Source organism: Raphanus sativus, chromosome 8 (assembly GCF_000801105.2).
Source record: "Raphanus sativus cultivar WK10039 chromosome 8, ASM80110v3, whole genome shotgun sequence".
Lineage (NCBI taxonomy): Eukaryota > Viridiplantae > Streptophyta > Magnoliopsida > Brassicales > Brassicaceae > Raphanus > Raphanus sativus.
Window position 1 is genome coordinate 6,307,895 of NC_079518.1, and position 23,472 is coordinate 6,331,366.

The 23,472-nt window shown below is 34.7% G+C and overlaps 3 protein-coding genes across 3 annotated transcripts; 1 reads left to right on the forward strand and 2 right to left on the reverse strand.

Annotated features, from left to right (window-relative positions):
- The first annotated feature begins 5,783 nt into the window (after window positions 1-5,783).
- On the forward strand, window positions 5,784-11,094 carry LOC108822077 (auxin response factor 6-like). The gene is made up of 14 exons (XM_056992257.1): window positions 5,784-6,707; window positions 6,789-6,907; window positions 6,994-7,092; window positions 7,173-7,229; window positions 7,320-7,475; window positions 7,555-7,639; window positions 8,216-8,306; window positions 8,383-8,547; window positions 8,625-8,747; window positions 8,851-8,926; window positions 9,000-9,150; window positions 9,229-10,331; window positions 10,405-10,595; window positions 10,657-11,094. The coding sequence occupies exons 1-14, from the start codon at window positions 6,665-6,667 to the stop codon at window positions 10,874-10,876; spliced, it is 2,679 nt and encodes an 892-aa protein (XP_056848237.1). The 5' UTR covers window positions 5,784-6,664; the 3' UTR covers window positions 10,877-11,094.
- A 3,036-nt stretch (window positions 11,095-14,130) lies between these two features.
- LOC108830841 (40S ribosomal protein S13-2-like) lies at window positions 14,131-15,386 on the reverse strand. Its single transcript, XM_056992454.1, has 5 exons — window positions 15,322-15,386; window positions 15,166-15,238; window positions 14,677-14,815; window positions 14,414-14,600; window positions 14,131-14,310 (listed from the first exon to the last, which is right to left on the reverse strand). Exons 1-5 carry the CDS (start codon window positions 15,384-15,386, stop codon window positions 14,277-14,279), a joined length of 498 nt encoding a protein of 165 aa, XP_056848434.1. The 3' UTR covers window positions 14,131-14,276.
- A 227-nt stretch (window positions 15,387-15,613) lies between these two features.
- LOC130498505 (uncharacterized) lies at window positions 15,614-18,548 on the reverse strand. The gene is made up of 6 exons (XM_056991921.1): window positions 18,388-18,548; window positions 17,925-18,120; window positions 17,154-17,714; window positions 16,499-16,910; window positions 16,307-16,388; window positions 15,614-16,233 (listed from the first exon to the last, which is right to left on the reverse strand). Exons 1-6 carry the CDS (start codon window positions 18,415-18,417, stop codon window positions 16,024-16,026), a joined length of 1,491 nt encoding a protein of 496 aa, XP_056847901.1. The 5' UTR covers window positions 18,418-18,548; the 3' UTR covers window positions 15,614-16,023.
- Window positions 18,549-23,472: the final 4,924 nt, after the last annotated feature.

The window sequence follows — 23,472 nt, forward strand, 5'->3', positions numbered from 1 at the left end:
TCTGATTTTACCCAATCAATTGGAAAACAATTTCAACTCATTTACTCTAAAAAGGTGAAAAATGTTATGAAACTAGAGTAAAATATTTCTTCAAATTTTGTGAGGTGAAAAGATTTACTCCAACTTTATTACTTTTCATTCTTCCCATTTCCACTTTAGGCTGAAAATATGAGATGGATAATTTGGTGGACGGACCACACATGTGTAGTATCCACTATATCATCACCATTCAGCAAAAATGTTATAAACTTGTGTGTAAAGTGGTCGGACTGCTTTGTCCAAAAAGTTTTTATTGTTTGTTCTTGTTTTAAGAACCGCAAGCGGTTCATTTCTCCAACTCCTATTTAGGAGTAGTTCAATTATATCCACTTGTAACAGTGTTGCTTAATAATTTTTTTTTGAATAGCATATGTAACTCACTTTAATTATTACCGTCCAGTCTTAGCTCTATTATGTACATATGAGCATTATATTTTAGGTTACTATTTTGGGTATATATCTTATTATTCAAAATCTTATTTTTGATAAGGTATTGTTTTTAGTAAAAAAAACTTTTAAATATTTTAAAATTGATGGGTTAGTTAATATTAAAAGTTAAAATATTATACTATTTTGTCAAAATTATAATTTATATTTACTTCAATTTTAAGATTTTTTAAAATAAATACTATAATTATGAAATATAAAGAGTAATTAAAAATTATCTAAATATTTTAAATTTGTACAGTATTTTGAACCACTTTTTTATCTATTTTTACCGTTCGAACATATATTTTGAAATGCTAGATCCGCTTAGATCATACTAAATCCGCTCGATTCACTCTCATTCTGTTCGATGCCGCTCGATTCGCTAGATACGTAACACTTGATCCGCTTTTTTCATTAGAAGTCTTATTTTTCACCCTTTTACTCCACTACTCAACCAATCACACACTGCAAGTAATCTGAAACCGACCCGTAGAAAATGTCATGTCCCATCTCCAACTCTTGTATTTGATCTAACGGTTGTAATTGGTTCCTTGATTTCATAACCTATCATCGTACACCGCTCCCTTCCTCTACCCTTTTCTTTCTAGGGACAACCCTACACTGCTTTCTTTTCCTCCTCTACTCATTATCTTTTTTTTTTTGGCACAACCTCTTCTCATTATCTCTAATTTAGTAATTCCGTTTTTCCATTTTTTATTTGAATAGAATTTAAAATCTTTTTCAATCTTTTTTTTAATTCTATAATGGAGTAAAAATATAATTTTGCCCTCTACAATATGCGATTCGAACAACTAATTCACACATCATTTTAGGAAAAATGTAGAAAAAGGAAAGCCTCAAAGCACGACCTGTCATTTTATCAGGTCAGGTGATAATATCACCGTGATATCACTGTCTACCTTGACGTATTGTTAATTTCATAAATAAATATATTAATAACTCGCACACTTCCATTTCACATCACACAATCAATAATGAGACAAAAGAATAAACCCGAAGAAAAGAGAGCACTTAATTTATGACGTACTCGCCCGCGCCACAACTAATAACTAATGATAATAATAACTACCTCATCCGTTTAATAAAATTACGTATTCTAAAAAAAATTGTTTAAAAAAAAATAGTTTTACATTTTAATACATGTTTTGTTTACTAATTGCAAAGTTCAAAATGTTTAACTGAATTTATTGACTTTTTATTGACTTAAAATAATGAAAAAATAATCACAAAAAACTATACATATATAAATGAAATTTAATATGTTTTATTGAAATGGGCGAAAAAATTAGAATATGTAACATTTTAAAACGGAGGGTATAAGATCTAGTTTATAAAGTACACAAATAAACTTTGTTATAGATGTTGACAAAAAAAAAAATGGTCATATAGAACATTGAAATATATTGTTCTTTACGCAGTTTCACTACACCTATGTATTTTATTTTCTATGTAAGTAACTGTGGCTGTTTTTTTCATTTCTTACAAATATTTTTATTAAATAATCTATTGTTGGTCCAGACGATTTTATGAGATTAATCATAGACTAGATTCTGACCCGCCCTTTCAAGGGCGGGTATATTTTTGTTTTAATTTAATTTTTATATTTATGTTTTCTTTGTTGTTATATTTGTATTTTTCTTTATAATCATATTTTTGTATAAATCTTAATCAAAATATATTTTATTAAATAATAGCAATTCAAAAATTGATCCGGTCGAACCCGCCAACCCGCGGCTTTAATTTTGTTTTGGTCAAAAAATATGATTCGCACAACCTGCAAACAAATAATTTGTACCGGCACCCGTCCCATTTAATTTTGCGGTTATCCGCGGGTTATAAATTTTTTAAAATATATAATTTTTATTATAAATATATTTTTATATGGTAATTTAATTTAATTATTATAAAAATATAAAAACTATATTTATAATAAAATTATATATTTTAAAAAATTAAATTGTTTTTTAAATTACCATATTTTTAAAAAAGTGTTTACATTTTTTTTTTTTATTTTTAAATACTTTTCGGGTCGGCGGATACCCGCAATCTAAAATCTACCAACCCGCACCCACCCCGAATAAAATGCTCATTATCTGCATCCGCAAATCGATTTTTTCAAATAGTTGAACTAAATTTATAATCAGCCCTAAAAAGATGAATATATTTTTTTTTTATATTTTTTAAGAAATAATTTTTTTATAAAATCCAGGCTATAACTAATTATATCTCTGAATATTTAATTTTTCTCTAGTATATATTTATATACTTTAGCCGTTATGTTAATTTTGTGCTTTAGAATATTGTGGACGTTTGGTCTAGTGGTTAGTAACTTCCTACATGTGGTTCAGGTCGTGGGTTCAACGAAAATTACTGTCATTTTTTGTATTTGTATTTTTTGCGTTAGGTTTAATTATACAAAAATTTACAAAAATACCCTCATCTTCAACCTTTATTCCTCAACGATTTTTTATGGCCATTTTCTTCTTTTTTTTTCTCAGGATCTCACAGTTTCGTTTGATAATTTTACGGATTCAGACCTAAATATAATAGATCTATAACATAAAGTAGTTTCGAATGAGAAACATCGAAACAGTGAGCTTTTTTTTCAGAGCAACTGACTGTGTGAAGTCAATTTACCACGGTTTTGCCTCCATTTCACGTTTACCCGTCGAGTTGCCAGCGAATAACCATCACATTAACTGTGTATCATTCGTATACATAACTTAGTGGATCCGGATCAGTTTTTAAAGGACATTTGTATATAGTTAACGTTCATTCATGTACATCTGTATCATTTCTGTACATAACCACCATTTTAGATGCAGTTAAAAAATATATGGTTTATTTTTCTAAAAAGTATGAACTGATCTGCAGAGAGAAAAAAAAAAGTAATTATATTATTGAAATATTGTTCTATTCTGTTGTTTAGATTCGTAATATATAAAGTTAGATTAGTGGTTAAGTAGTTATATAAATATGCTGTATAAAACCAGTTAAACATTGCTTTCTTGTATTTTTTTTAATTGGACCCAACAAATATCAATTGGTCATGATCCAAAATTAATAGTATAGATGATTAGTTTTTTTAAAACTCAATAATTAAAGAATATAATTATTATTTTGGTGAAGGATGGATAACAAGCAGTTTAATCACGTAGTAACTGTGCAACGGTTTCCATTTGTTGAAAATTATCATATATGTCTAAGAGCATCTCCAATGTATTACTCTAAATTTTACTCTGAAATGGTGCAACTCCAAAATGGAGTAATGTTTTACTGCAATGTATTATTCCATTTTTTACTCCAAAATTAGTTAATAATTTTTAATAGTATCTTATACTTATAAAAGTTTACTAATTAACCCCAACTATTTTATGTTTGCAAAAATACTTAAAAATTTATTTAAATTAAACATTTATTATTAAAAAGTATAAAAATCATAAAAATAGAATAAAACATAATGTATAAGTTGGTTCAATAATAAGCATTAGAATATTTTCCCACAAATGATCGATTAATGCATTTCGTAATAAAAATGAGTTTCTTTATCTTTGATATTCTTAAATCGAGTAATTTTTTTTTAAAATCAAATATTTAAATCATTTATTTTATATTATTTTTATTTTATATTATTTTGTTATTTAATAATGTTATGTATTTTATGTCAAATTATTAAATAATGAAATAACTTATGTTGTTGTATCATTTTAAAATATTATTTAAATAAGAAATAAGAACATTAAATATTTAAAGGACCATATCATAAATAAAAAAAGTTCAACTCCAAAATGGAGTAATGTGTAAGATTACTCCATAAATGGAGTAACCCTAGCCATTACTCCATTTTGAAGTTGGAAATAGAGTGGGGTTGGAGAGGATTTTACTCCAAAATGATGTTTGGAGTAGAAAATGGAGTAGGGTTGGAGATGTCCTAAGAGCATTTTCGATGTAATACTCTATTTTTTCCTCCAAAATAGAGTAATAGTGAAAATGGAGTAAAAATACTATAATCCTATTCCATTTCTCACTTTATAATGGAGTGATAAACAAACAAAAATTAGATTATTCAATTTATGGAGTAAACATTATTATGGAGTGAGATATGAAGTTGGGTTGGAGCAATCCTTACTCTATATTCACTTTTACTCAATTTTGAAAGAAAAAATGGAGTGGAGTTGGAAATGTCCTAATATCATGATCAATTGGATACCAAAATTTTTGTAACTACACTCGGTGGCGGAGCCAACCACATTTTCACTAGGTTATTTTGATTCTAGCTTTGTTGTTGTTAGAAGCTTTTGGGTGAGATTGTTTCATACATCCTCCCAATATTGTCACTGATAAAAATATGGTTTCGGGACTAAAGGGTAAAACATGCATAGATTACAGATAACCGATGTTCCGTCATTTCCTTGTGAAATTCGATCACCGGTGAGAAATCTGTTATGGATGGCGATCCAAGCATGAACTGTACGATTGTAAGTGACAAAAAATGATCATAAGTGACGACGAACCACAACATGTTTTCAGGGAATGTGATGTGGTATTACAGCTTTGGCGTCGCTAGAACTATTTTCCGATGGGAGTATACAGGACTGTAATCGGTGGTGGTGGTCTAGTGGCGCTTGAGGGAATTAAAAACTTAATACGGTAAATCTGGGTTCAAATCCCACCGGCCACACGGATATGAGTTATTGTTTTCGGCTCATTTGAATGCTTAAGAGAGAGTTTATCCGTAGACTGTACCTCCATCTGTGGGTTAGGTTACCGTCGCTGTGATTTCTAAATGGTTAAATAGCTGAGATCCATAGTAAGATTGTCAACGTTCGGTTAAATTACTTGATAAATTTTTTAATTTCGTAACACAGTTTTGCTGACACCCGAAAATGATTTTTAATAACTGAAATAATGATCTAAAAATATTATATGGTACAAATAGTGACCGTGACGTGAAGAAATATATAGTAGTCCTATATATCTAATAAATGAAATAAGATCATGTATGTGTACTTAAAATACAGATAAAATATGTGACTGTAGTACAACGTATTTGATCAATTATCATACCAGAGACGAGGTTGGATGTATAAGCTTATGATTAAAAACCTTTTAAAAGTTAAAATCTACTAGTATAATATTATAATATAGTATTTGGTACATGGACGACGCAACGAAGTTTCGAAAGTCGGGAGGAGCAATACATAAGAAAAAAAGGACACGAGTCCCCAACTGTAAATAAAAACAGAAATAAGGGGTAGAGTAGTGATTCTGTGTCCTTTGAGAAGAACAAGTTGCTTTAAAAATGTTAAGCAAGAACATAACAAAAGACCAGCTCCCGTTAGCCATTGTCGTTCTTTCTTCCTTCTCATTCAAACAAGAGAGAGAAGTTAGTAAACTTTCGAGCTGAGAATAATAATAATAATAATATCAGCAGAAGCTATCCCCGCCACGTCGCCGCCACTTCTCGCTACCGGAGAAACCATTCTAAACATAATTAAAAACAAAAAACAGTCTCTTTCCTTCTTTCTTTCTTTGTCTGAATATTATTCCTTCTGTACACATGTTGTGTAACAGTTGAGCAGTTGCATGCCCATCACTTTCTTTCTCATTTCCCGATCATAAGCTTCTTAACAAAACCAAAAGCACGGAGCTTAAAAAAGAAGAAGATCTATTTTGTACAAGGCTGAAACGACACCTTCTCCCTTCGTTTTGGTGATAGCTCGAGATCCGTGTTTCTTTCCTTGGCTTCTGAGCTTTTGGCGGTGGTGGATTTTTTTCTTATATACAACTATTTCGATGAGAGTTATCAGTGGGATTACTGTATAAATTTACAAAGTAATGATGAAGAAGTTGAAGCTTCGGAGAAGTGGCTTTGAGGTCGGCCAGATTAAGATTGCCAGCTTATTTGGCTGAAAAATTGCATACTTGGAGTGGGATGTGTGTTCTCTTCTATCAGGCTAAGAAGAACTCTGTTTTTTTTTCCTAAGTGTTTTCGGATTTGTGAAAAGATTTGGTTGGAGGTGGAGGGAAGCTGTTAAAAGAAAGTTAATACTCTTTTTTTGGTGTCTCTCCTAAGTCATAATTACATTTTTGGCATCTTGGATCTTTGAAGAAACAAAGTTTGAAATTTTTGTTTTTATTATTTGCTTTTTAAGTTATATATATAAAAAAGAAGATGAGATTGTCTTCAGCTGGGTTTGATACTCATCCTCATGAAGGTATTATTACTCTCTCTCTTGCTTGATACTTGCAAATGTATTCTAACTTAACTTGTGTGTGTGTTTTTGTTGAAAATAAAGTTACAGGTGAGGAAAGAGTTCTTAATTCTGAGCTCTGGCATGCTTGTGCTGGTCCTCTTGTCTCATTACCTCCTCTTGGAAGCAGAGTTGTGTATTTCCCTCAAGGTCACAGTGAACAGGTTCTCTGTCTTCTTCCCTTATGCTATTTTGGATTCTATTGGTTACATATTACTGAAGCATCTGTGAACATTTTGTCTACTTTCAGGTCGCTGCTTCAACCAATAAAGAAGTGGATGCCCATACACCTAACTATCCGAGCTTGCAGCCACAGCTTATCTGTCAGCTTCACAATGTCACAATGCATGTGAGAAACTGGTCATATGAGAAGCGTCACTTATTCTATTCTTTGACTTAATTTAGGACAATATTCTCTTGTAATTTCAGGCTGATGTTGAAACAGATGAAGTCTATGCACAAATGACTTTACAGCCGTTGAATGCGGTATGAGACTTTTTACACGTAATCCATATTTTTTTTTACTTTTGAGGATTTGTCGGTGTTATGAACAGTTTTATTGTTTGATGATGCCAGCAAGAGCAAAAAGATCCTTACCTTCCGGCGGAACTAGGTGTCCCGAATAGACAACCTACAAACTATTTTTGTAAAACTCTGACTGCTAGTGATACCAGCACTCATGGTGGTTTCTCTGTGCCTCGCCGTGCAGCTGAGAAAGTTTTCCCTCCCTTGGTACTTACATCTTCTACTTACTCCGAAGTTTCTTTCTTTGAAACTCAGCTAATGATTTTTTGTGTGTGTGTGTCTTTAGGATTACACACAGCAGCCTCCAGCTCAAGAGTTGATGGCAAGAGATCTGCATGATAATGAATGGAAGTTCAGGCATATTTTCCGAGGTTAGCTTTCAGTTTCCTTAGCTATAACTAGGCATTGGATGCCATGTCCTACTGATTCGGATTTTTGGATTTTTCGGTACTATCTCATAAGAGTCCCATTTGAGTTTTTTTTATGGTTCGGTTCCTTCCTAGTTCGGTTTAGATCAGGTTATAACCAGTCTGCCCGAAAATATAAAAAGAAAACTAATAAATTGACCAACCAAAATATATAAATTATTCAAAAATCTAATTAAACTACCTAAACTAACTAAGAAGTATTCAAAATAACAAATAAAAACTACACAAATCTTTAAAACACTATAAATATCAAAACTACCTTAACATATATAAAAGATTAACATATTTAACTAATTTCGGAAAGGATCCTACTTCGGATTTCGGTTTTGTTGAGTTGTACCGAACCCGAAAGTACATAGCTCTTTAAATCTCTTAAATCCCCTTTGACTATTATTTATAACAGTTAGGATCGGATTTTTTTTTCTATCGAGACTTCGGTTTGGTGTAAAACGCCCAGGCCTAACTATAACTGAAGAACAAAGAGATTTATTGATTTTGCTTTTGTTCATCTTTTCTCAGGCCAACCCAAAAGACACCTTCTTACTACTGGCTGGAGCGTATTTGTGAGTGCTAAAAGGCTTGTCGCTGGTGACTCCGTTCTTTTTATCTGGTTAGAAACACTCCTTCAATTATCTCATACTTGTGAATGTTGGAGCTCATCGTCATTTTTATTGTTAAAACATCAGGAACGATAAAAATCAGTTACTTCTTGGTATAAGACGAGCCAACCGGCCACAAACTGTCATGCCTTCATCTGTTTTATCAAGTGACAGTATGCATTTAGGCCTTCTTGCTGCTGCAGCTCATGCAGCCGCCACAAACAGCCGTTTCACCATCTTCTATAATCCAAGGTACGGTTTTAACTTTTAAATCCCGATTAATGAATGCACCTAACGTGCTGATTCCTTGCATTTTTTTTTCTCTACAGGGCGTGTCCATCAGAGTTTGTAATACCCTTGGCTAAGTACGTGAAAGCTGTTTATCACACTCGCGTCTCTGTTGGCATGAGGTTTAGGATGCTGTTTGAAACCGAAGAATCAAGTGTACGCAGGTAGGTGAATTATAAACAGAGTTCTTATTATTACTCTGCTTTTTATTTTTTTTATTTTTTTGCACCTGGAAGTTCCTCCTCAAGAATGTTAATTTTTTGGCAGGTACATGGGTACAATAACTGGCATTTGTGATCTAGATCCTGCTCGTTGGGCTAATTCTCATTGGCGGTCCGTAAAGGTTCATTTTTTAAAACCAAATCTTTGCTTTCTTGTATATAATGCATGTCATCATCATCTTGATCATGGTGCAGGTTGGATGGGATGAGTCAACTGCAGGAGATAGGCAACCGAGGGTGTCCTTGTGGGAGATTGAGCCTCTAACAACATTCCCTATGTATCCATCTCCTTTTCCTCTCAGGCTTAAACGTCCTTGGCCTCCTCCAGGTCTCCCATCTTTTCATGGTATTTTTTGTAAATTTCAAAACTTGGTTCATCCCTTGAAAGTTCTTGTATATATATATTCTAATTGTTGCCTCTTAGGTCTTAGAGAAGATGATTTGGGTATGGGTATGGGAATGAGTATGAGTTCACCGCTTATGTGGGATCGAGGACTTCAGTCTATGAACTTTCAAGGTATGGGAGTAAACCCATGGATGCAGCAGAGGCTTGATGCTTCTGGATTGCTTGGTGTGCAGAATGATGTTTACCAAGCAATGGCTGTAGCTGCATATCAAGACATGAGAGGCATTGATCCTGCTAAAGCTGCTGCTTCTCTTCTTCAGTTCCAAAGTCCCTCGGGTTTCTCAATGCAGTCCCCTTCCTTAGTGCAGCCGCAGTTGCTGCTGCAGCAACTCTCTCAGCAGCAGCAGCAGCAGCAACATCAGGCGTATCTTCCTGAAACCCACCAGCCTCAGTCACAGGCTCAATCTCAGCCAAACAATATTCTTTCTCAGCAGCAGCAGCAAGTGGTGGACAATCATAATCAGTTTTCTTCCAGTCCAACAACAGCAACAAGAGCTATGTCTCAGTTTGGTTCTGCTTCTCAGTCAAACACGTCTCTACTCCAGTCCATGACTTCTCTGTGTCATCAACAAATCTTCTCAGACACCAATGGAGGAAACAATCCCATCACTCCACTCCACACTCTTCTCAGCAACTTCCCTCAAGACGAGTCTTCTCAGCTGCTCAACCTCACTAGAACAAACTCTGCAATGACTTCTTCCGGCTGGCCATCAAAACGTCAAGCAGTTGATTCATCGTTCCAGCACTCTGGAGCTGGTAACAACAACAACAATCAATCAGTTATGGAGCAGTTGGGACAGACTCACACGAGCAACGTTCCTCCAAATATCATCTCGTTGCCTCCATTCCCCAGTGGTCGAGAGTGTGTGCAAGAAGAGAACCCCTCAGACCCTCACAGCCATCTTCTCTTTGGAGTCAACATTGATTCATCTTCCCCTCTGATGCCAAACGGAATGTCAAACCTTAGAAGCATTGGTATTGAAGGCACTCTACCCTTCACATCATCAACTTTCAACAACGAGTTCTCTGGCAATCTTGCAATGACGACACCTTCTAGTTGTATAGACGAACAAGGTTCTCTACAGTCCTCAGAAAACCAACAGTCTAATACCTTTGTGAAGGTATTTGTCTTCCCAAAGTGTGTTTCTTGTTTTGCACGTAACTAGTGATGATCTAATGAAAATGTTCTTGCAGGTGTACAAGTCAGGCTCGTTTGGAAGGTCGCTAGATATAAAGAAGTTCAGCAGCTACAACGAGCTGCGAAGCGAGCTTGCTCGCATGTTTGGCCTCGAAGGCCAATTAGAAGATCCTGTGAGATCAGGCTGGCAGCTTGTATTCGTTGACCGGGAAAACGATGTTCTTCTCCTCGGCGATGACCCTTGGCCGTAAGTTTAACTTCCCACTTTTCTCACTTGGCATTGATCTAACTTTGTCATCTGACTACAGGGAGTTTGTGAGCAGCGTGTGGTGCATCAAGATACTCTCACCACAAGAAGTGCAGCAAATGGGTAAAAGAGGCCTTGAGCTTCTCAACTCTGCTCCTCCATCCTCAAACAACGTCGATAAGCTCCCAAGCAATGGGAACTGCGATGACTTTGGGAACCGGTCAGATCCGAGGAGTCTCGGTAACGGTATTGCATCCGTTGGGGGTTCGTTCAACTACTAGACAAGTAGAAAAGAAAAACCTTTTTTCTTGGTATTCAAGTTATTAATTAAGTATTGATCCTCTTAGTTACTAGCTTAATCTGTCTTTATTACTTATAAGAAGAGAGCTTTGTGTTGGCCTTTGTGGAAACAGAGAAACTATATCTGTCGTAACACTGTAATTATAAGATCTTTTGTTTTTGTTTTTGTTTTTACTTATATGAATATTTTTACTGAACTTTTTGTTATGTCATTTTATTTGCTCACAACCGATACAATCAACTTTGATGGTGAAGTGTTAGTTTTGTTTTGGGGCTATGTTAACTTTTGTCTGAGAGTCACTGGTCCACATAGAAAGTGACTTGTGTCCAAGTTCCTTTGGTTTGTGTGAGACACCAAAATATTCCGACCCGCTATTTAGGGCTTTACACTAAAATTAGATCTCGTTTCGCGTCAGCAGTAACCTTTTTTTTCTTGACACGTATCGAACCGTAGTTCGTGCGCTTAAGATATTTTTATTGGTAGATCAATTAAGATATGCCCTGACGTTTATAGTAAATGGTAGGGAAATTGCATTGTATATCCCTAAATGGTACTGGAAACAAACAAAAAAGACATGAGGAATACAATAGTAATAGATGAACTTATGATTAGGGTTTGAGTGTTGAATGGCCATACAAACGTAAGATAAATGTAAGTTTTGTTTTAAACAAAATATGAGGAATGTGAAACGATATTTGTAGAATGGTTACAACATATATAGAAACGTAAACGTGATATTCAAATAATCAACCGGAAGCTGTATTGATCTTCCATCAAGATTGTTGTGAATATGGAAATATCTTACAAATATATTGTTTGGTTTCAATTATAGGGAAGAAATTTGTAGGATTTTGTTTTGTTTTTGACGTCATTTTGGTAAGCTATAAGTTGGCATCATTTGAATAATAGAAGAATTTATGATTAGGGTTTGTGTATTGATTGGCCATTAAGAGAATAGAGTGATCAATTAATAAAAGATAAATCAAATAAATAACAAATCTGATAAAGAGATATTTGTAAGTATATGGTTTGATTTGTGGTGTATGAATGTGATTCACATATATCTTTGGTGGTGTGGGACTATAAAATTTAAGTAAGAAAATTGGGAACTGTTGAAAATAATGGTGCATGTGATGTGATAGGAACATTAATAGATGACACAAGTTAGGGCACTTTCGTGAGCCCTAGTTAAATAGTACATGGTGACCCATCATTTTGAAAGTTCTTGCCTTTTTTCTTTTTCTTTTTCATTTTTGCCTGTCAAATTTATTTTTCTTCTTTTCTTTTTTTTTGTTTCATCCTCTTAGAAAATCAATTGTTATTTTTAATGTTCACATGACGTCGATCGTAGCCATTCATTAGAAGCTACATAATAGATTTTTTTTTTTTGCTAAAATTTGGAAGGTACATAATAGATTCAAATGAAGAACCTAGCTTCTGTCAGTCTACTACACATGAAATCATATGTCTTTTCTAGATAGGTGTCATAACCCTATTTCAAACCTATTGATTTTTTTCATGACGTTAATATCTGGATTTCAAGATATACTAATTTTCTTATTGTGTTTTAAATTTTAGAAGCAGAAAATGAACATGTTAAATTCATTGGATGTAAAACATGCATAAATCCATAACTGATGATACTTATTTTATCAATACAAACTTTTCAAACTCTAATAAAATGCAGAAAATGTTCTTTTAAGGTTTGCTGCTGAAGACCTTAACTTTATATAGTAGAGAAATTATACATAACTAAATGATTCACGTAGAGAAATCAATTTATTTCAACAAAAGGTCCAGAGAAGCTGTATCATTAGCTATAGACATGAACGCTCTGGAATTTTGTGAAATGAAGACAATTTAGGTTTTAAAATTGATAATTTTTTAAAATAATTTAGAAACCTTTTGTTTTTTTTTTGGTAAAATAGAAACCTTGTGTTTTCATGTATAAAGAAAATAAAAATGGGGAGTTTTACGTTAATATTTTACTTGTCTTTTTCTCAAGACCAATCCATTGTAATATCTTCTATCTATTTTTGTTGACTAGGTGTACTAAAAAGGATTGCAGAAATTGATCTAGCAAAGTTGATAAAAAGTACTACCGTAGTCAAATGGAAGTATCATGATACAAATGTTACAAATGAATAGAACCAAAATAAGCTCTCAGCTAAAAGGGTTTTGAGTGTATATGTAAGTTGTTATTGTGCGACTAGTTTTTCTCATTTATCTTTATTTAAAACGACGAACAGAAAACGTCAAAATACGATATTATTAATGGTCGTCCAAACACTTTTTGAGGCAAAGTAAATAAAGTTGTTTTGAGTTATATATATGACCCCAGGAAAAAATCTATGTACTATCCTTTCGTTGTTTTATGCGATGGAGAATTACTAATTAATTAATATTAACTAATCCGATTATCAAAAATAATTAGATGTAAGAAATGAACTGATCTATTTTTTCCAAGAACAGACCAATGTCCAAACATCAAATCGAAAACGGTTTCATCAGATAAAAAAGAAGTTTTTTCTTCTAAAGAGGTTCGTATAAGACCGTCTTCAGTATCTAGTAAACAAGGTTAGTCTCATAAACTAAAATCCATCATGTAAACAGAACTAAATTAACTAACAGAGCTTATAGGCGTAAAGTTCACTGAACCAAAATCATTATGATCATTATGAGATGTTCTCAGAAATCTTACTGCCTCGTCCTAAAGTAGGATGACGACACACTACAGGCAAACAAGCGATTTGCGAGGGATATTTGCGCGGACACCAAAGGTCCGCTTGGGGCTTGGGAGCTTAAAATTCTATGTTATACATTTCATTTCCTGGCATATTCGGCATACGTTAGATTAGAACATTTGTCATAGTTCTGTGTTGCAGAGTAAATATTTATTTGAAGAATGTCTTTCTTCGTGATATTCTCTTTACAACTCTTTACAAGCTCATGTCTAAATTATAGTTTCGTCCTTCCTCGAGTTGCCGTGTTTAATTCCAATGTTTCATAATAGAATATCAATTGAATTATTGCTTCCAGAAAAATGTTTTTAAAAGGACTGTTGCTTCCATCTTTTTTTGTATCTTCTTTTCCTGTTAAACCAATCTTTAAGATTTATATAATACTTTAGGGTAACCAAGTTGTAAGAGCATCTCCAATGGTGAGACTACCATTGGAGTCCTTAAACTTTATTTTAATAATTTTTTGTTTGTTTTAGAAGAGTTAAGGATTCTAACTCAAAAAGTCAGTCCAATGGTGTACTCCATTTAGGAATCTTTAAGGAAAAAAAGATTTATAATGTGAAATGTATATGTTTAGAAGTGAAATAATATTTTTCAATGTTTAGTAAGTCCATTGTACTTCACTCTCTCTCTCTCTCTCTAAGCCACAAGAGTAGAGGCAGTAGTAGACTCGCTGCAACAGAAAAAGAAAAGGGTACAATCATGATATATAAAAGAAGACACGAAAGAGAAAAACAGAGCACATTTTCAAAAATAGGTAGGGATAGTGCACTTACTACTTCCAGACAGGAGGAAGCTTCTTGGTCTTCTTGTAATAACGAGCAAGACGGTGAATCCTGCTCTCCACAAGAATCAACCTAAACTTGGAATCTTTATCTTTCCTGTTCCTCTCCAAGTGCTTGCGGATAGCAACTGCTTTCTTGATCAAGTGGTATAGATCCTCAGGAATCTCAGGAGCAAGACCTTTTCAAGACAAAATGAAACTCTTTCAGTTTCCTCCTATATAGATATAGCATATAGTTAAGAGCTAAGATCAAACCGTGTGCTTTCAGAATTCGCAAGATCTTGTTTTCGGTAACACTCTTCACCTGAGGGATACCGTGAGACTCACGAAGAATCACACCAATCTGAGATGGTGTCAAACCTTTCTTTGCAAACTTGCATATTGACTCATCAACCTGTTCAATAATACCACATCGTTTGAGCAGACCAATGATAAATAAAATCAACTAAATACACTGAAATGGAATAAAGTAACTAATTGAAAACCAACAGAGATTGAAAACTAACGTTCCGACAAATCCAATAAAAACAAATTGTAACTACAGAGTTTCTGGTCTTTACCACAAGAATGAAAGATAGGGCTGAAGTTAGTATCTCAAATTTCTGGTCATTATGACAGCAATGCAAATTATAGAACTGAATCTAATATCCAAAGTTATGGTCTTTACAACACTAATGGAAGATATAACTGAAGCTAATATTTAAAACACGAATCAAAACCCAAGATTTCATGAGAAAGTCTTACATCAAGAGTGGTGGTCTTGAGCCAAGTCGGGGGTGAACGTTTGTATGGCAAAGCAGATGCAGAGATACCCTTTCTACATAAAGACAGATGAGAATAAGAGGATATCAAACAAATAAAAAAATATCAATACTAAATCGGAAACAGATGATAAGAAACTGACGAGGAGGGATCAATCTAGGGTTGGGCGACGAAGAAGAAGAGGAAGGTGATAGAGGAACCATGGTGGGAGATTGAGAGAGAGCGAGAGAGGAGAGATTGAGGGAGAGCGAGGGAGGAGAGATTGAGAGGGAGGAGAGATTGAGAGAGAGACACCTAAGGATTGAGTCCTTCCAATCCTTCTCCAAGGATTGATCCTTCACTAATTAAGTCAAAATATTATTATTATATTCATTAATCATGCTAAGGATTTGGGAAGGATTCCCGTTGGAGATGGTCTAATCACAAGTCCTAACTCCTAAGTTTTATTTATTTATATGATATTTTACCATTTAACAGAAAAAATCCCAAGCTCCAGATATGATTAATAACATTTGATGCTTGATCATTAGGCTAACTGGACCAAAAATACTCATGAACTTTCTAATCATTGGACCATAGCTCAAAGCCCAAACATATCAGTGTAGAGGGCCTCTATGAACTATTACAGTTCTTTGGTTTGCAAGTAATATGATGTGAACATGTAACCATAACGACAAACTTTTACTTCCAGTGATTTATCAGGCCTACAAGTGGTTTCTGTTTATATTAGTTCTGGTTTAAATTGTTCCTTTCTCTTTGAACCCATGCAGCACAGAATGCATTCCATTTATATATTACACAAAAGGTTCTCAAAAGTCGAAAGAAAACATTTCCAGTGCCTCATGAGAACCAACCACAGCATATCTTGTAACCTGAAGCCGGTATTCGACCGGTTTCCCTGATATATTGGGCTTCAGCCACTGCCTTCTCGGCATCACGGGATTTTCTAGCTTCTGCAGAAGCTCGTTTCTCTTCCGACCTTTGCTTAGCCATTGCTATTTTCTTCACTATCCTTGCTTCAGCTTCAGCCTTCATCTGCTCAACTTTAGCCTACCAACAATGCTTTTATCATTGACTTTTTTGCAAGTGACCAATCATAAGTATTCAAAAACACCTCACATACCTCAATTCGTCGCATTTCTGCTTCGAGTTTGGCTTTTTCCTGACTTTCCCAAGCTTGGATTCTGATCTCCTCACGCTTATACCTAAAGAAAATTTTAAGTTTTAAATGAAAACAGGTTCGTTTTAGGTATTCTGTTTTATGTTTCTTCACTGGCAAGTTTGATATTTGGTTTTAGGTTAAGAGAATACAGACCTTGCATTATGTTTTGATTTTTCTGCTTCTTCCCAAGCATTAGCTCGTTTATCAAACTCAATCCTCTGTGTCTCCTCTGCATCTATCTTGTTTTTCTTGTTCTCCTCTTCTTCTTCTTTACTTGCCCAAGCCGCGATGTTCATCTTCCCTAACCGAACTCCGAGAGTTACTATCTCTCTTCTCGTCTTCGCTTTCATTTCCTCCTCGGATAGTTCTCTTTTTGTGTTTGCTGACGGGTCTAGTGACTCTTCTTGCTGGCCTCCTCTAGGAGTAGAGGGTAGAGACGAAGTCGGGCTGCGAAGAGGAGTTGTTGCACCAACTGGTGTCACAGATCTTGAAGGCTCTTGACTTGGTATTGGCGTCATATCAGTTCCCATATCTCTCATACATACAGAACGAATCACAGGACCAGCTTCACACATTAAGAAAAAGATTACATCTTGTCAATTTCAGTGAGCTTCAATATTTAAAACTTAACAAATACACTAAACCTTAAAAATTAATCACCAAAACCCCAACCCCATATGTAGAGTACATATTTATTAATTATTCAATAAATGTTATTTTAAGAAATTTTCTTCTTGTATGCTAATTAATTTGCATAAAAACATGAGGTAGTTTTTTTTAATTTGAGAGTATTTATTTATTCTTTTACCTGGAGTATCGTTACGTGATGAGTCCTTTGTTGTGTCCACAAGATCATTGCTTCCTGTGGGTTGATCGATCAACAAGTTTCCTCCATAACCTTGAGTTAGAACAGGATGTGGAACGTAATTAGGGAACTTGTCGGACCCATCAGTTTGTATCCTAGAGTTGCTATGCTCGTAACCTGTATTATCGGTCACAACTTTAACAGGCATCCGGTTCCCTTGACCGTTCTTCCTCATCACCATGTTCTGTCTGCTCATTATCCACTTCTCAGCATCGTTCCATTTGGATGGGATTTGTCTCGAAAAGTATGCTCTTGAGACATGGCTCTGATTCGAACGATCTCCACGAACACCACCGTGAAACTCGAAGCTTGAGGAGCTTGCGTTACTGTCATAATCAAGATTTTCATCTTCTTGTGTTGTTCGCGGAGCCACACTCATGTCAGCTTTTTTCAGTTGATTGTTTTCTCTCGTAAGACCTTCAGACCGATGTCTCGAGGCTTGAGTATCGGTTAGGTCCAAAACCGGCGGTTTAGCTACTCCTATGTCCGTTGTTGAAGCCGCCACTACAAGCCACACACGACAAGAGCAGAGTAAAAGACAAAAAACTTTGACCAAGAACAGAGCAAAGACAGAGACTTTGACCAAGAACAGAGCAAATACAGAGTCTTTAGCCAAGAACAGAGCAAAGACAGAGACTTTGGCCAAGAACAGAGTAATGCAGAGAATTTAGCAATTCTAAGACAAACTGAGGTAAGGAAGAGGAGAGAACAGACCATTATCATCGTCGTCGTATGAATCAGATTTAGAAGCAAGCAAGCTGTTCTTCGAGAATTCTGTGCCGTCAGAGACCTGAAGACGAACAGGAGACGTTCTTGAAGAGTTATTGTTAGACCCTTCTTTCTTTTTGTTATTATTGTGCGGACCCATTAGCTTCATTCTCAGCTTCGTTGGCGAGAGCATGCTCTTCTTCTGCAAAGATATAAACCGAAACTTGTTGCATTTTTCATGGCTTCAATAGTTTTTTTTTTTTTTTTGCTAAACTCTTCAATAGTTTAAAGGACGAACAAAATAAACTTTTTCAGATAAAGCAAAACTGTTTGATTGAAGGGAGGAGAAAAAAGGATGAAATTAACAGTAAAAAGGATTTAAAAAGAAAAAGTTCATATCTTTCTCCCAGAAATTCTTCAACAGAGGAAACTCACTGTAAGGTACTTGAGAGAGAGAAGAGTTAATTACCTGCACCTTCTCAATCCTCTCGTACTCCATTGCCAATGCCAAGTCCTCTGTATCTGTTTTATGTTTATATATTATACAGATTATATATTTGTATAAGGTTGAAGTAAGACCAGACAAGCTTTGTCTCGCTCTAATAGAGAAGAAGAAGGGGGACAAATGGGTGTTCTGTAGCTTCTTTTTCCTTTAATAGATTTTTGGGAATTTTTTGATAATAACTGAAAAAGAGGGATTTTTTTTTCTTGTATTTTTAATTCTATATAATGGGAGTTTTGGGATCTCTTGCTTTTTGGTATTTGAGTGATGAATATATTTTCCTATCAAATTAAATCTCGAAAAGCACTTCAATTTATTTGTATTGGAGCAATATTGAAAAAAATAATTAAGAAAATATATGGAGCCATAAAGTAAAATGGATGTGTGAATTTGACATTGTAAAAACACTATTTCATCTGAGTTAAAAATCATTGCAATGATTATGATTTTTGAGAGAAATTTCCCGTTGCAATGATTTTGCTTTTAGACATGTTAAAAGAAAAATGTTTTTGATTTTTCAGATACAAAAATATATACTTGAAATACTTCATGCCAAAAGGAAAAAATTATGATACTAATATTTTAGTAGAATTTAAAAATCAACTTAATTTTTATATACATCTTTCGAATCTCGACAGTCGCCGTAATATCTTAATCATTTCTTTTCACAGTGAATTCTTTTTTTTGGGCCACTCATCTCTCTATGACTATAATAATAAAAAATGCAGTACTTCTAAACTAAAACAGAACAACATATGGATGTAAACAAAAATGAATGAAAGGTAAATAACATTCTTTTTGTTAAATTGTAAATAGTATACACAACATCCCATGTGTTTTTATTGACCTCCTAGTAATTATGATAGTGGCAATAAAAAGAGAAACTTCGTTTTGTTTGATTTAAAGAAGAAACCGAAGAAGTGATTGTGTGTAGATTCGCAATGCAAATGTAAATCAGTACTGAAACGTAAGCAATCGAACTGACACCACTTTAGGGCATTGCCTTTCTCTGTCACTTTGACCGTTGACTAGCTCTCTTCTTCTTTGTTCTCTTATAGATTTCTATTTAATACTACTGTACATATATTCATTGTGGAAAATTATCATTTATGGATAAAAAATTCCAGTTATACATCTAACCAGAATCAAAATATTCCATTGACTACCTCTATCTTACCACATTTAACTTAGGTTAAATATTCAACTGTATCTAAAAGTTTTACCATGAAAAAAAGTTTAAATAATATTGTTTATAACGTAGATTCGAGGAGGATTTGTGCCATACCGAGCAGCAATGCCAAATTAAACAATCTGTGAATTTTAATTAGAACTTTAATTAAGTACATTATAGTTTTTATCGGCTTATAAAATTCAAAACATGCGAATGATATAAACAATTGGCGAGGGTGTACGTATTGTGAGGCTCAAGCTCAGCTAGATTCCTATAGACTAACCTTGTTTTCCTCAAAAGAGATCTTTTTTAATTAGATTTTTTTTCTTCAAGAACATGCTTTTACACAGAAAATATATGAGATTATTCTCTTTTCCAAAAGACAAGTTTTTTATTTTCAGCGTACATTTTTCTCACATGAAAGAAAATTAACTCTCTTTTTCTTACAAGGAGATAAACAAAATTGACTCAAGTTTTTTTTTCTTAGTTAAGGTCTATAAGAACATCCCATTAGTGAATCCCATTTAGAGTTCGAAGTTTTCAATATTTTATTATTAAAACTTTTTTTTCTGTTTGATTAAAAAAAATAAAATTAGACCAGTCGTAGACCGCTACGTGTCGTAGAATCCACGAAACAGTGATGAACTCACCATAGCGAAGTTCACTGCAGAGAGTTCATAAGGGACAGGTTCATAAAAAAATGGTTATTTTAATATATTTTTTTCTTGGCAAACGTGTGAATTTTCCATGAACCTCTAATGGAGATGTTCTAACAATATTAGTAAGTATGAGACTAAGATGTAACACATCTGATCATTTACTCATGTGACTGTCACTACAAATGCAAAAGAACATTACATTAATTTCTAATATAATCATAACTTTAGAATATGTTTTTATGTTTGAACAAAAAAAATATATGTTTTTTATGATAGTTATTTGGTACTTGGTTTAAATATATGTTTCAGCGTTTGGATTTTTTTTGTCCTCAGTTTTAGTTGGTTTATCGAACCATCCCGGTCTAGATGAGACCGGTTTTATGGTTTAGTTTATTTCTTTTATATAATTGTTTAAGTTGTCTCGTGTAAGAAATTTTAAAATTTTAAAAATGAAAATCTTTTAAGAAAATACATATATTGTTCTCGGCTCTAGTTGATGATAAACTCGAGCTAGAAGACATTAGTTTGCTGTTTATGATTTTCTCTCTCTAGGTTTCCTCTGACTTCTCTCTAGAGAGCTTTCACCGTCGCTTCGCAGTCTCCGGCCGGCGATTCCGGCTCTCTTTGCCGCCGCCGGTCCGGTCATCGTATTAGACTTCTTTTGCCTCTGTTTTTTCTTTTCTTTTTTAATTTACGGTCATGCATCTTAGTCTACGGTGGTGGTCCGTCTTCAAGTTTCCGGGAAACGGTGGCGTCTGCTCCGTTATTCGCCGGCGGTTGACTCTGGGGCCGTGTTGTTCCCATTTTTGGTATTGGTCGCCGGCTTCTGATTCCCACGGATGTGTTCGGGCTGAGAGAAGGGTGATTCGTTATGGTGATGGGTGGCTGAATTCGGAGGCGATCTCGGCGACGCCGATAGAAGCTCTCTGAAGTTCGGGCCCTTGAAGATTGACGCCGACCCCTATACCTCTAATATTGTCGTTGGAGGTGGTTTTCGGTGTCCTTTGGTCTATTCCCGGTGATTTCGGTGGTTCTGATGTGGTTTGGTTCAGTTCAGCGTCGACCTCTGTATGGGATAGAGTTGGTGTCTTGTTGCTCCGGTGAAGGTGCGGTTATGGCCCCGGCGGCGAGTTCGAGCCGTGTGAGAAGACGAAGCACCTGCGTCCGACACGCGTCTCTTAGACGGTTGTGGTTTCGACACGTGGAGGTGTGTGCTGCGGGGAAGCGGTGCGGCTGTTGGATCTCGTTTTTCCTTTGGGCTTCGGGTTTTGTCGTTTGTGGGGTTTTGGTATGGTTTTTTTTTCGTTTGGGCTGGGTTTGGACCTTTGTAATTTTTCTCTCTTTCAAATAATATATCTTTCAGATGGCAAAAAAAAAGATAAACTCGAGCTATACAGTTGATTTTTGTCATTTGTCTATGTATGAATTTCAAAGAAAATGATTGGACTCTTGGAGCAAGATCGTTGACCCAATTTACACGCATTCAACATTCTTTTCCTCATTCATAGAGAAGATTAATTTTAGTTGCGCAAAAAAAGAAGAGAAGATTAATTTTCTTCTCACAAATAGTGACATGAACATTTAGATTTATTGTTCCATAAATATCGTCAACGTTGATGTGATCGTGATATACTGGTCGCTAATTTATTTTATTTTTTGAATTGAATAATAAGGAAAAGTTTGTAGCCATTTTTTTGGTCAACAGCGAAAAGATTTGTACAGACTAAAAGACATGTTCAAACAAACATATATATACGGATATGTCGATACTTTCATAATGGGCTTGTTGAACTTGCGCGCCATATCTCTTTTTAGTTTTTAGTGGTCGGTGCATGAGATAAGTCAAAGAAACCCACTAGTTCATTTCCTCGCACACTTTATACGACATATTTTCCTTTTCACATTGCTAATATAATTTAAACAAATAATTTAGAAAGTTTATCTAATTTGCAAAGATTCAAAACCATGAGTTTGACTACCAGAGTTGAAAACAGAAGTGGAGACAAACCATTCCTCACATGTGGGTCCATGAATTTACCACCCAAAAAGATTTTGCCAAGCTTGTTAAAAGTTCTTTGGTCTGAAAACAGCTAAAGTATTCTCTTATTTATTTAAGTAGTTGGTGGAACCTAGATTAGCTTTCTGTTGTGAGGATTAGATGGAGACCAGAGCTTATAAGCACCACCAAGGAAACTCATTGAAGGTTGTGTGTTATGGATTTGGTTAGCTTTCTCTTAAGTCATAAATGAAAAGTGAAGATTAAGTAATCTTGTTTCAAACCCTTTCTTCACAGCTATAGTCAGGACAGTTTTCTGTTTTCTAAGAAATGGAATCATCCGTAGTATAACTTAAATTTCTCTTATAATTTTGACTTGATAATGTAGTAATCAAAATTTCATATTTTTATCCAAAGTCCAGTCTATAGACTATAGGCGTGGAGCAAGGGTTTGAATCTTAAGAAGCTGATACATGCTTTTCCATATTCAAACTAGTTTGACATGCTTAGCGGTCCCGTGATCTCCCACACATAATAAGACCTAAGACCTCATCCCCGAGAGTGACCTGTAACTATTCTTGTCTAATTCCTTGATCTTCTGACATGAGCTTTTATTTATGTTTCATACACAGTCAATAGCCTGTTTATTTCAAGCATAAAGTAGTTTTAAGATGAACTGTTTTCTTTCTTTAGTTACTATTTTATTTATGTTTCATACACAGTCAATAATAGCCTGTTTATTTCAAACATAAAGTAGTTTTAAGATGAACTGTTTTCTTTCTTTAGTTACTATTTCATGGAAATGCCTTCGCACCCCTCTCTCTATCTTTTTAAGGTCTGAGTATCTCATCTCTCTCTTCTTTGCCGCTACTTGTAACGCCACTTTCACCAGCCTCTTTGCTATCCCCTGCACATCACCAATTACGTGTTTTTTCACTTTATAAAGACTCACTCACTAGCACAAAGAAAGAAAAAAAACAATTTATGAGTGCTTAATTCTCACGTTACGCGGATGATTCTGCACCATCTCTACTGCTTCTTGGTTACTCATATGTTCCCATAGTCCATCTGACGCACATATTATAAACTTGTCCTTCTCCTCCTCCAGCCTATGCACCGTCACCGACGGCTCTGCACTCAGTAACGGCCTGCTGAACGGTGCCCTCAGTCTGAATTTCGCATACAACGGTTCCCTGTTGAACTCCGACCGTTTCAGATACACATCC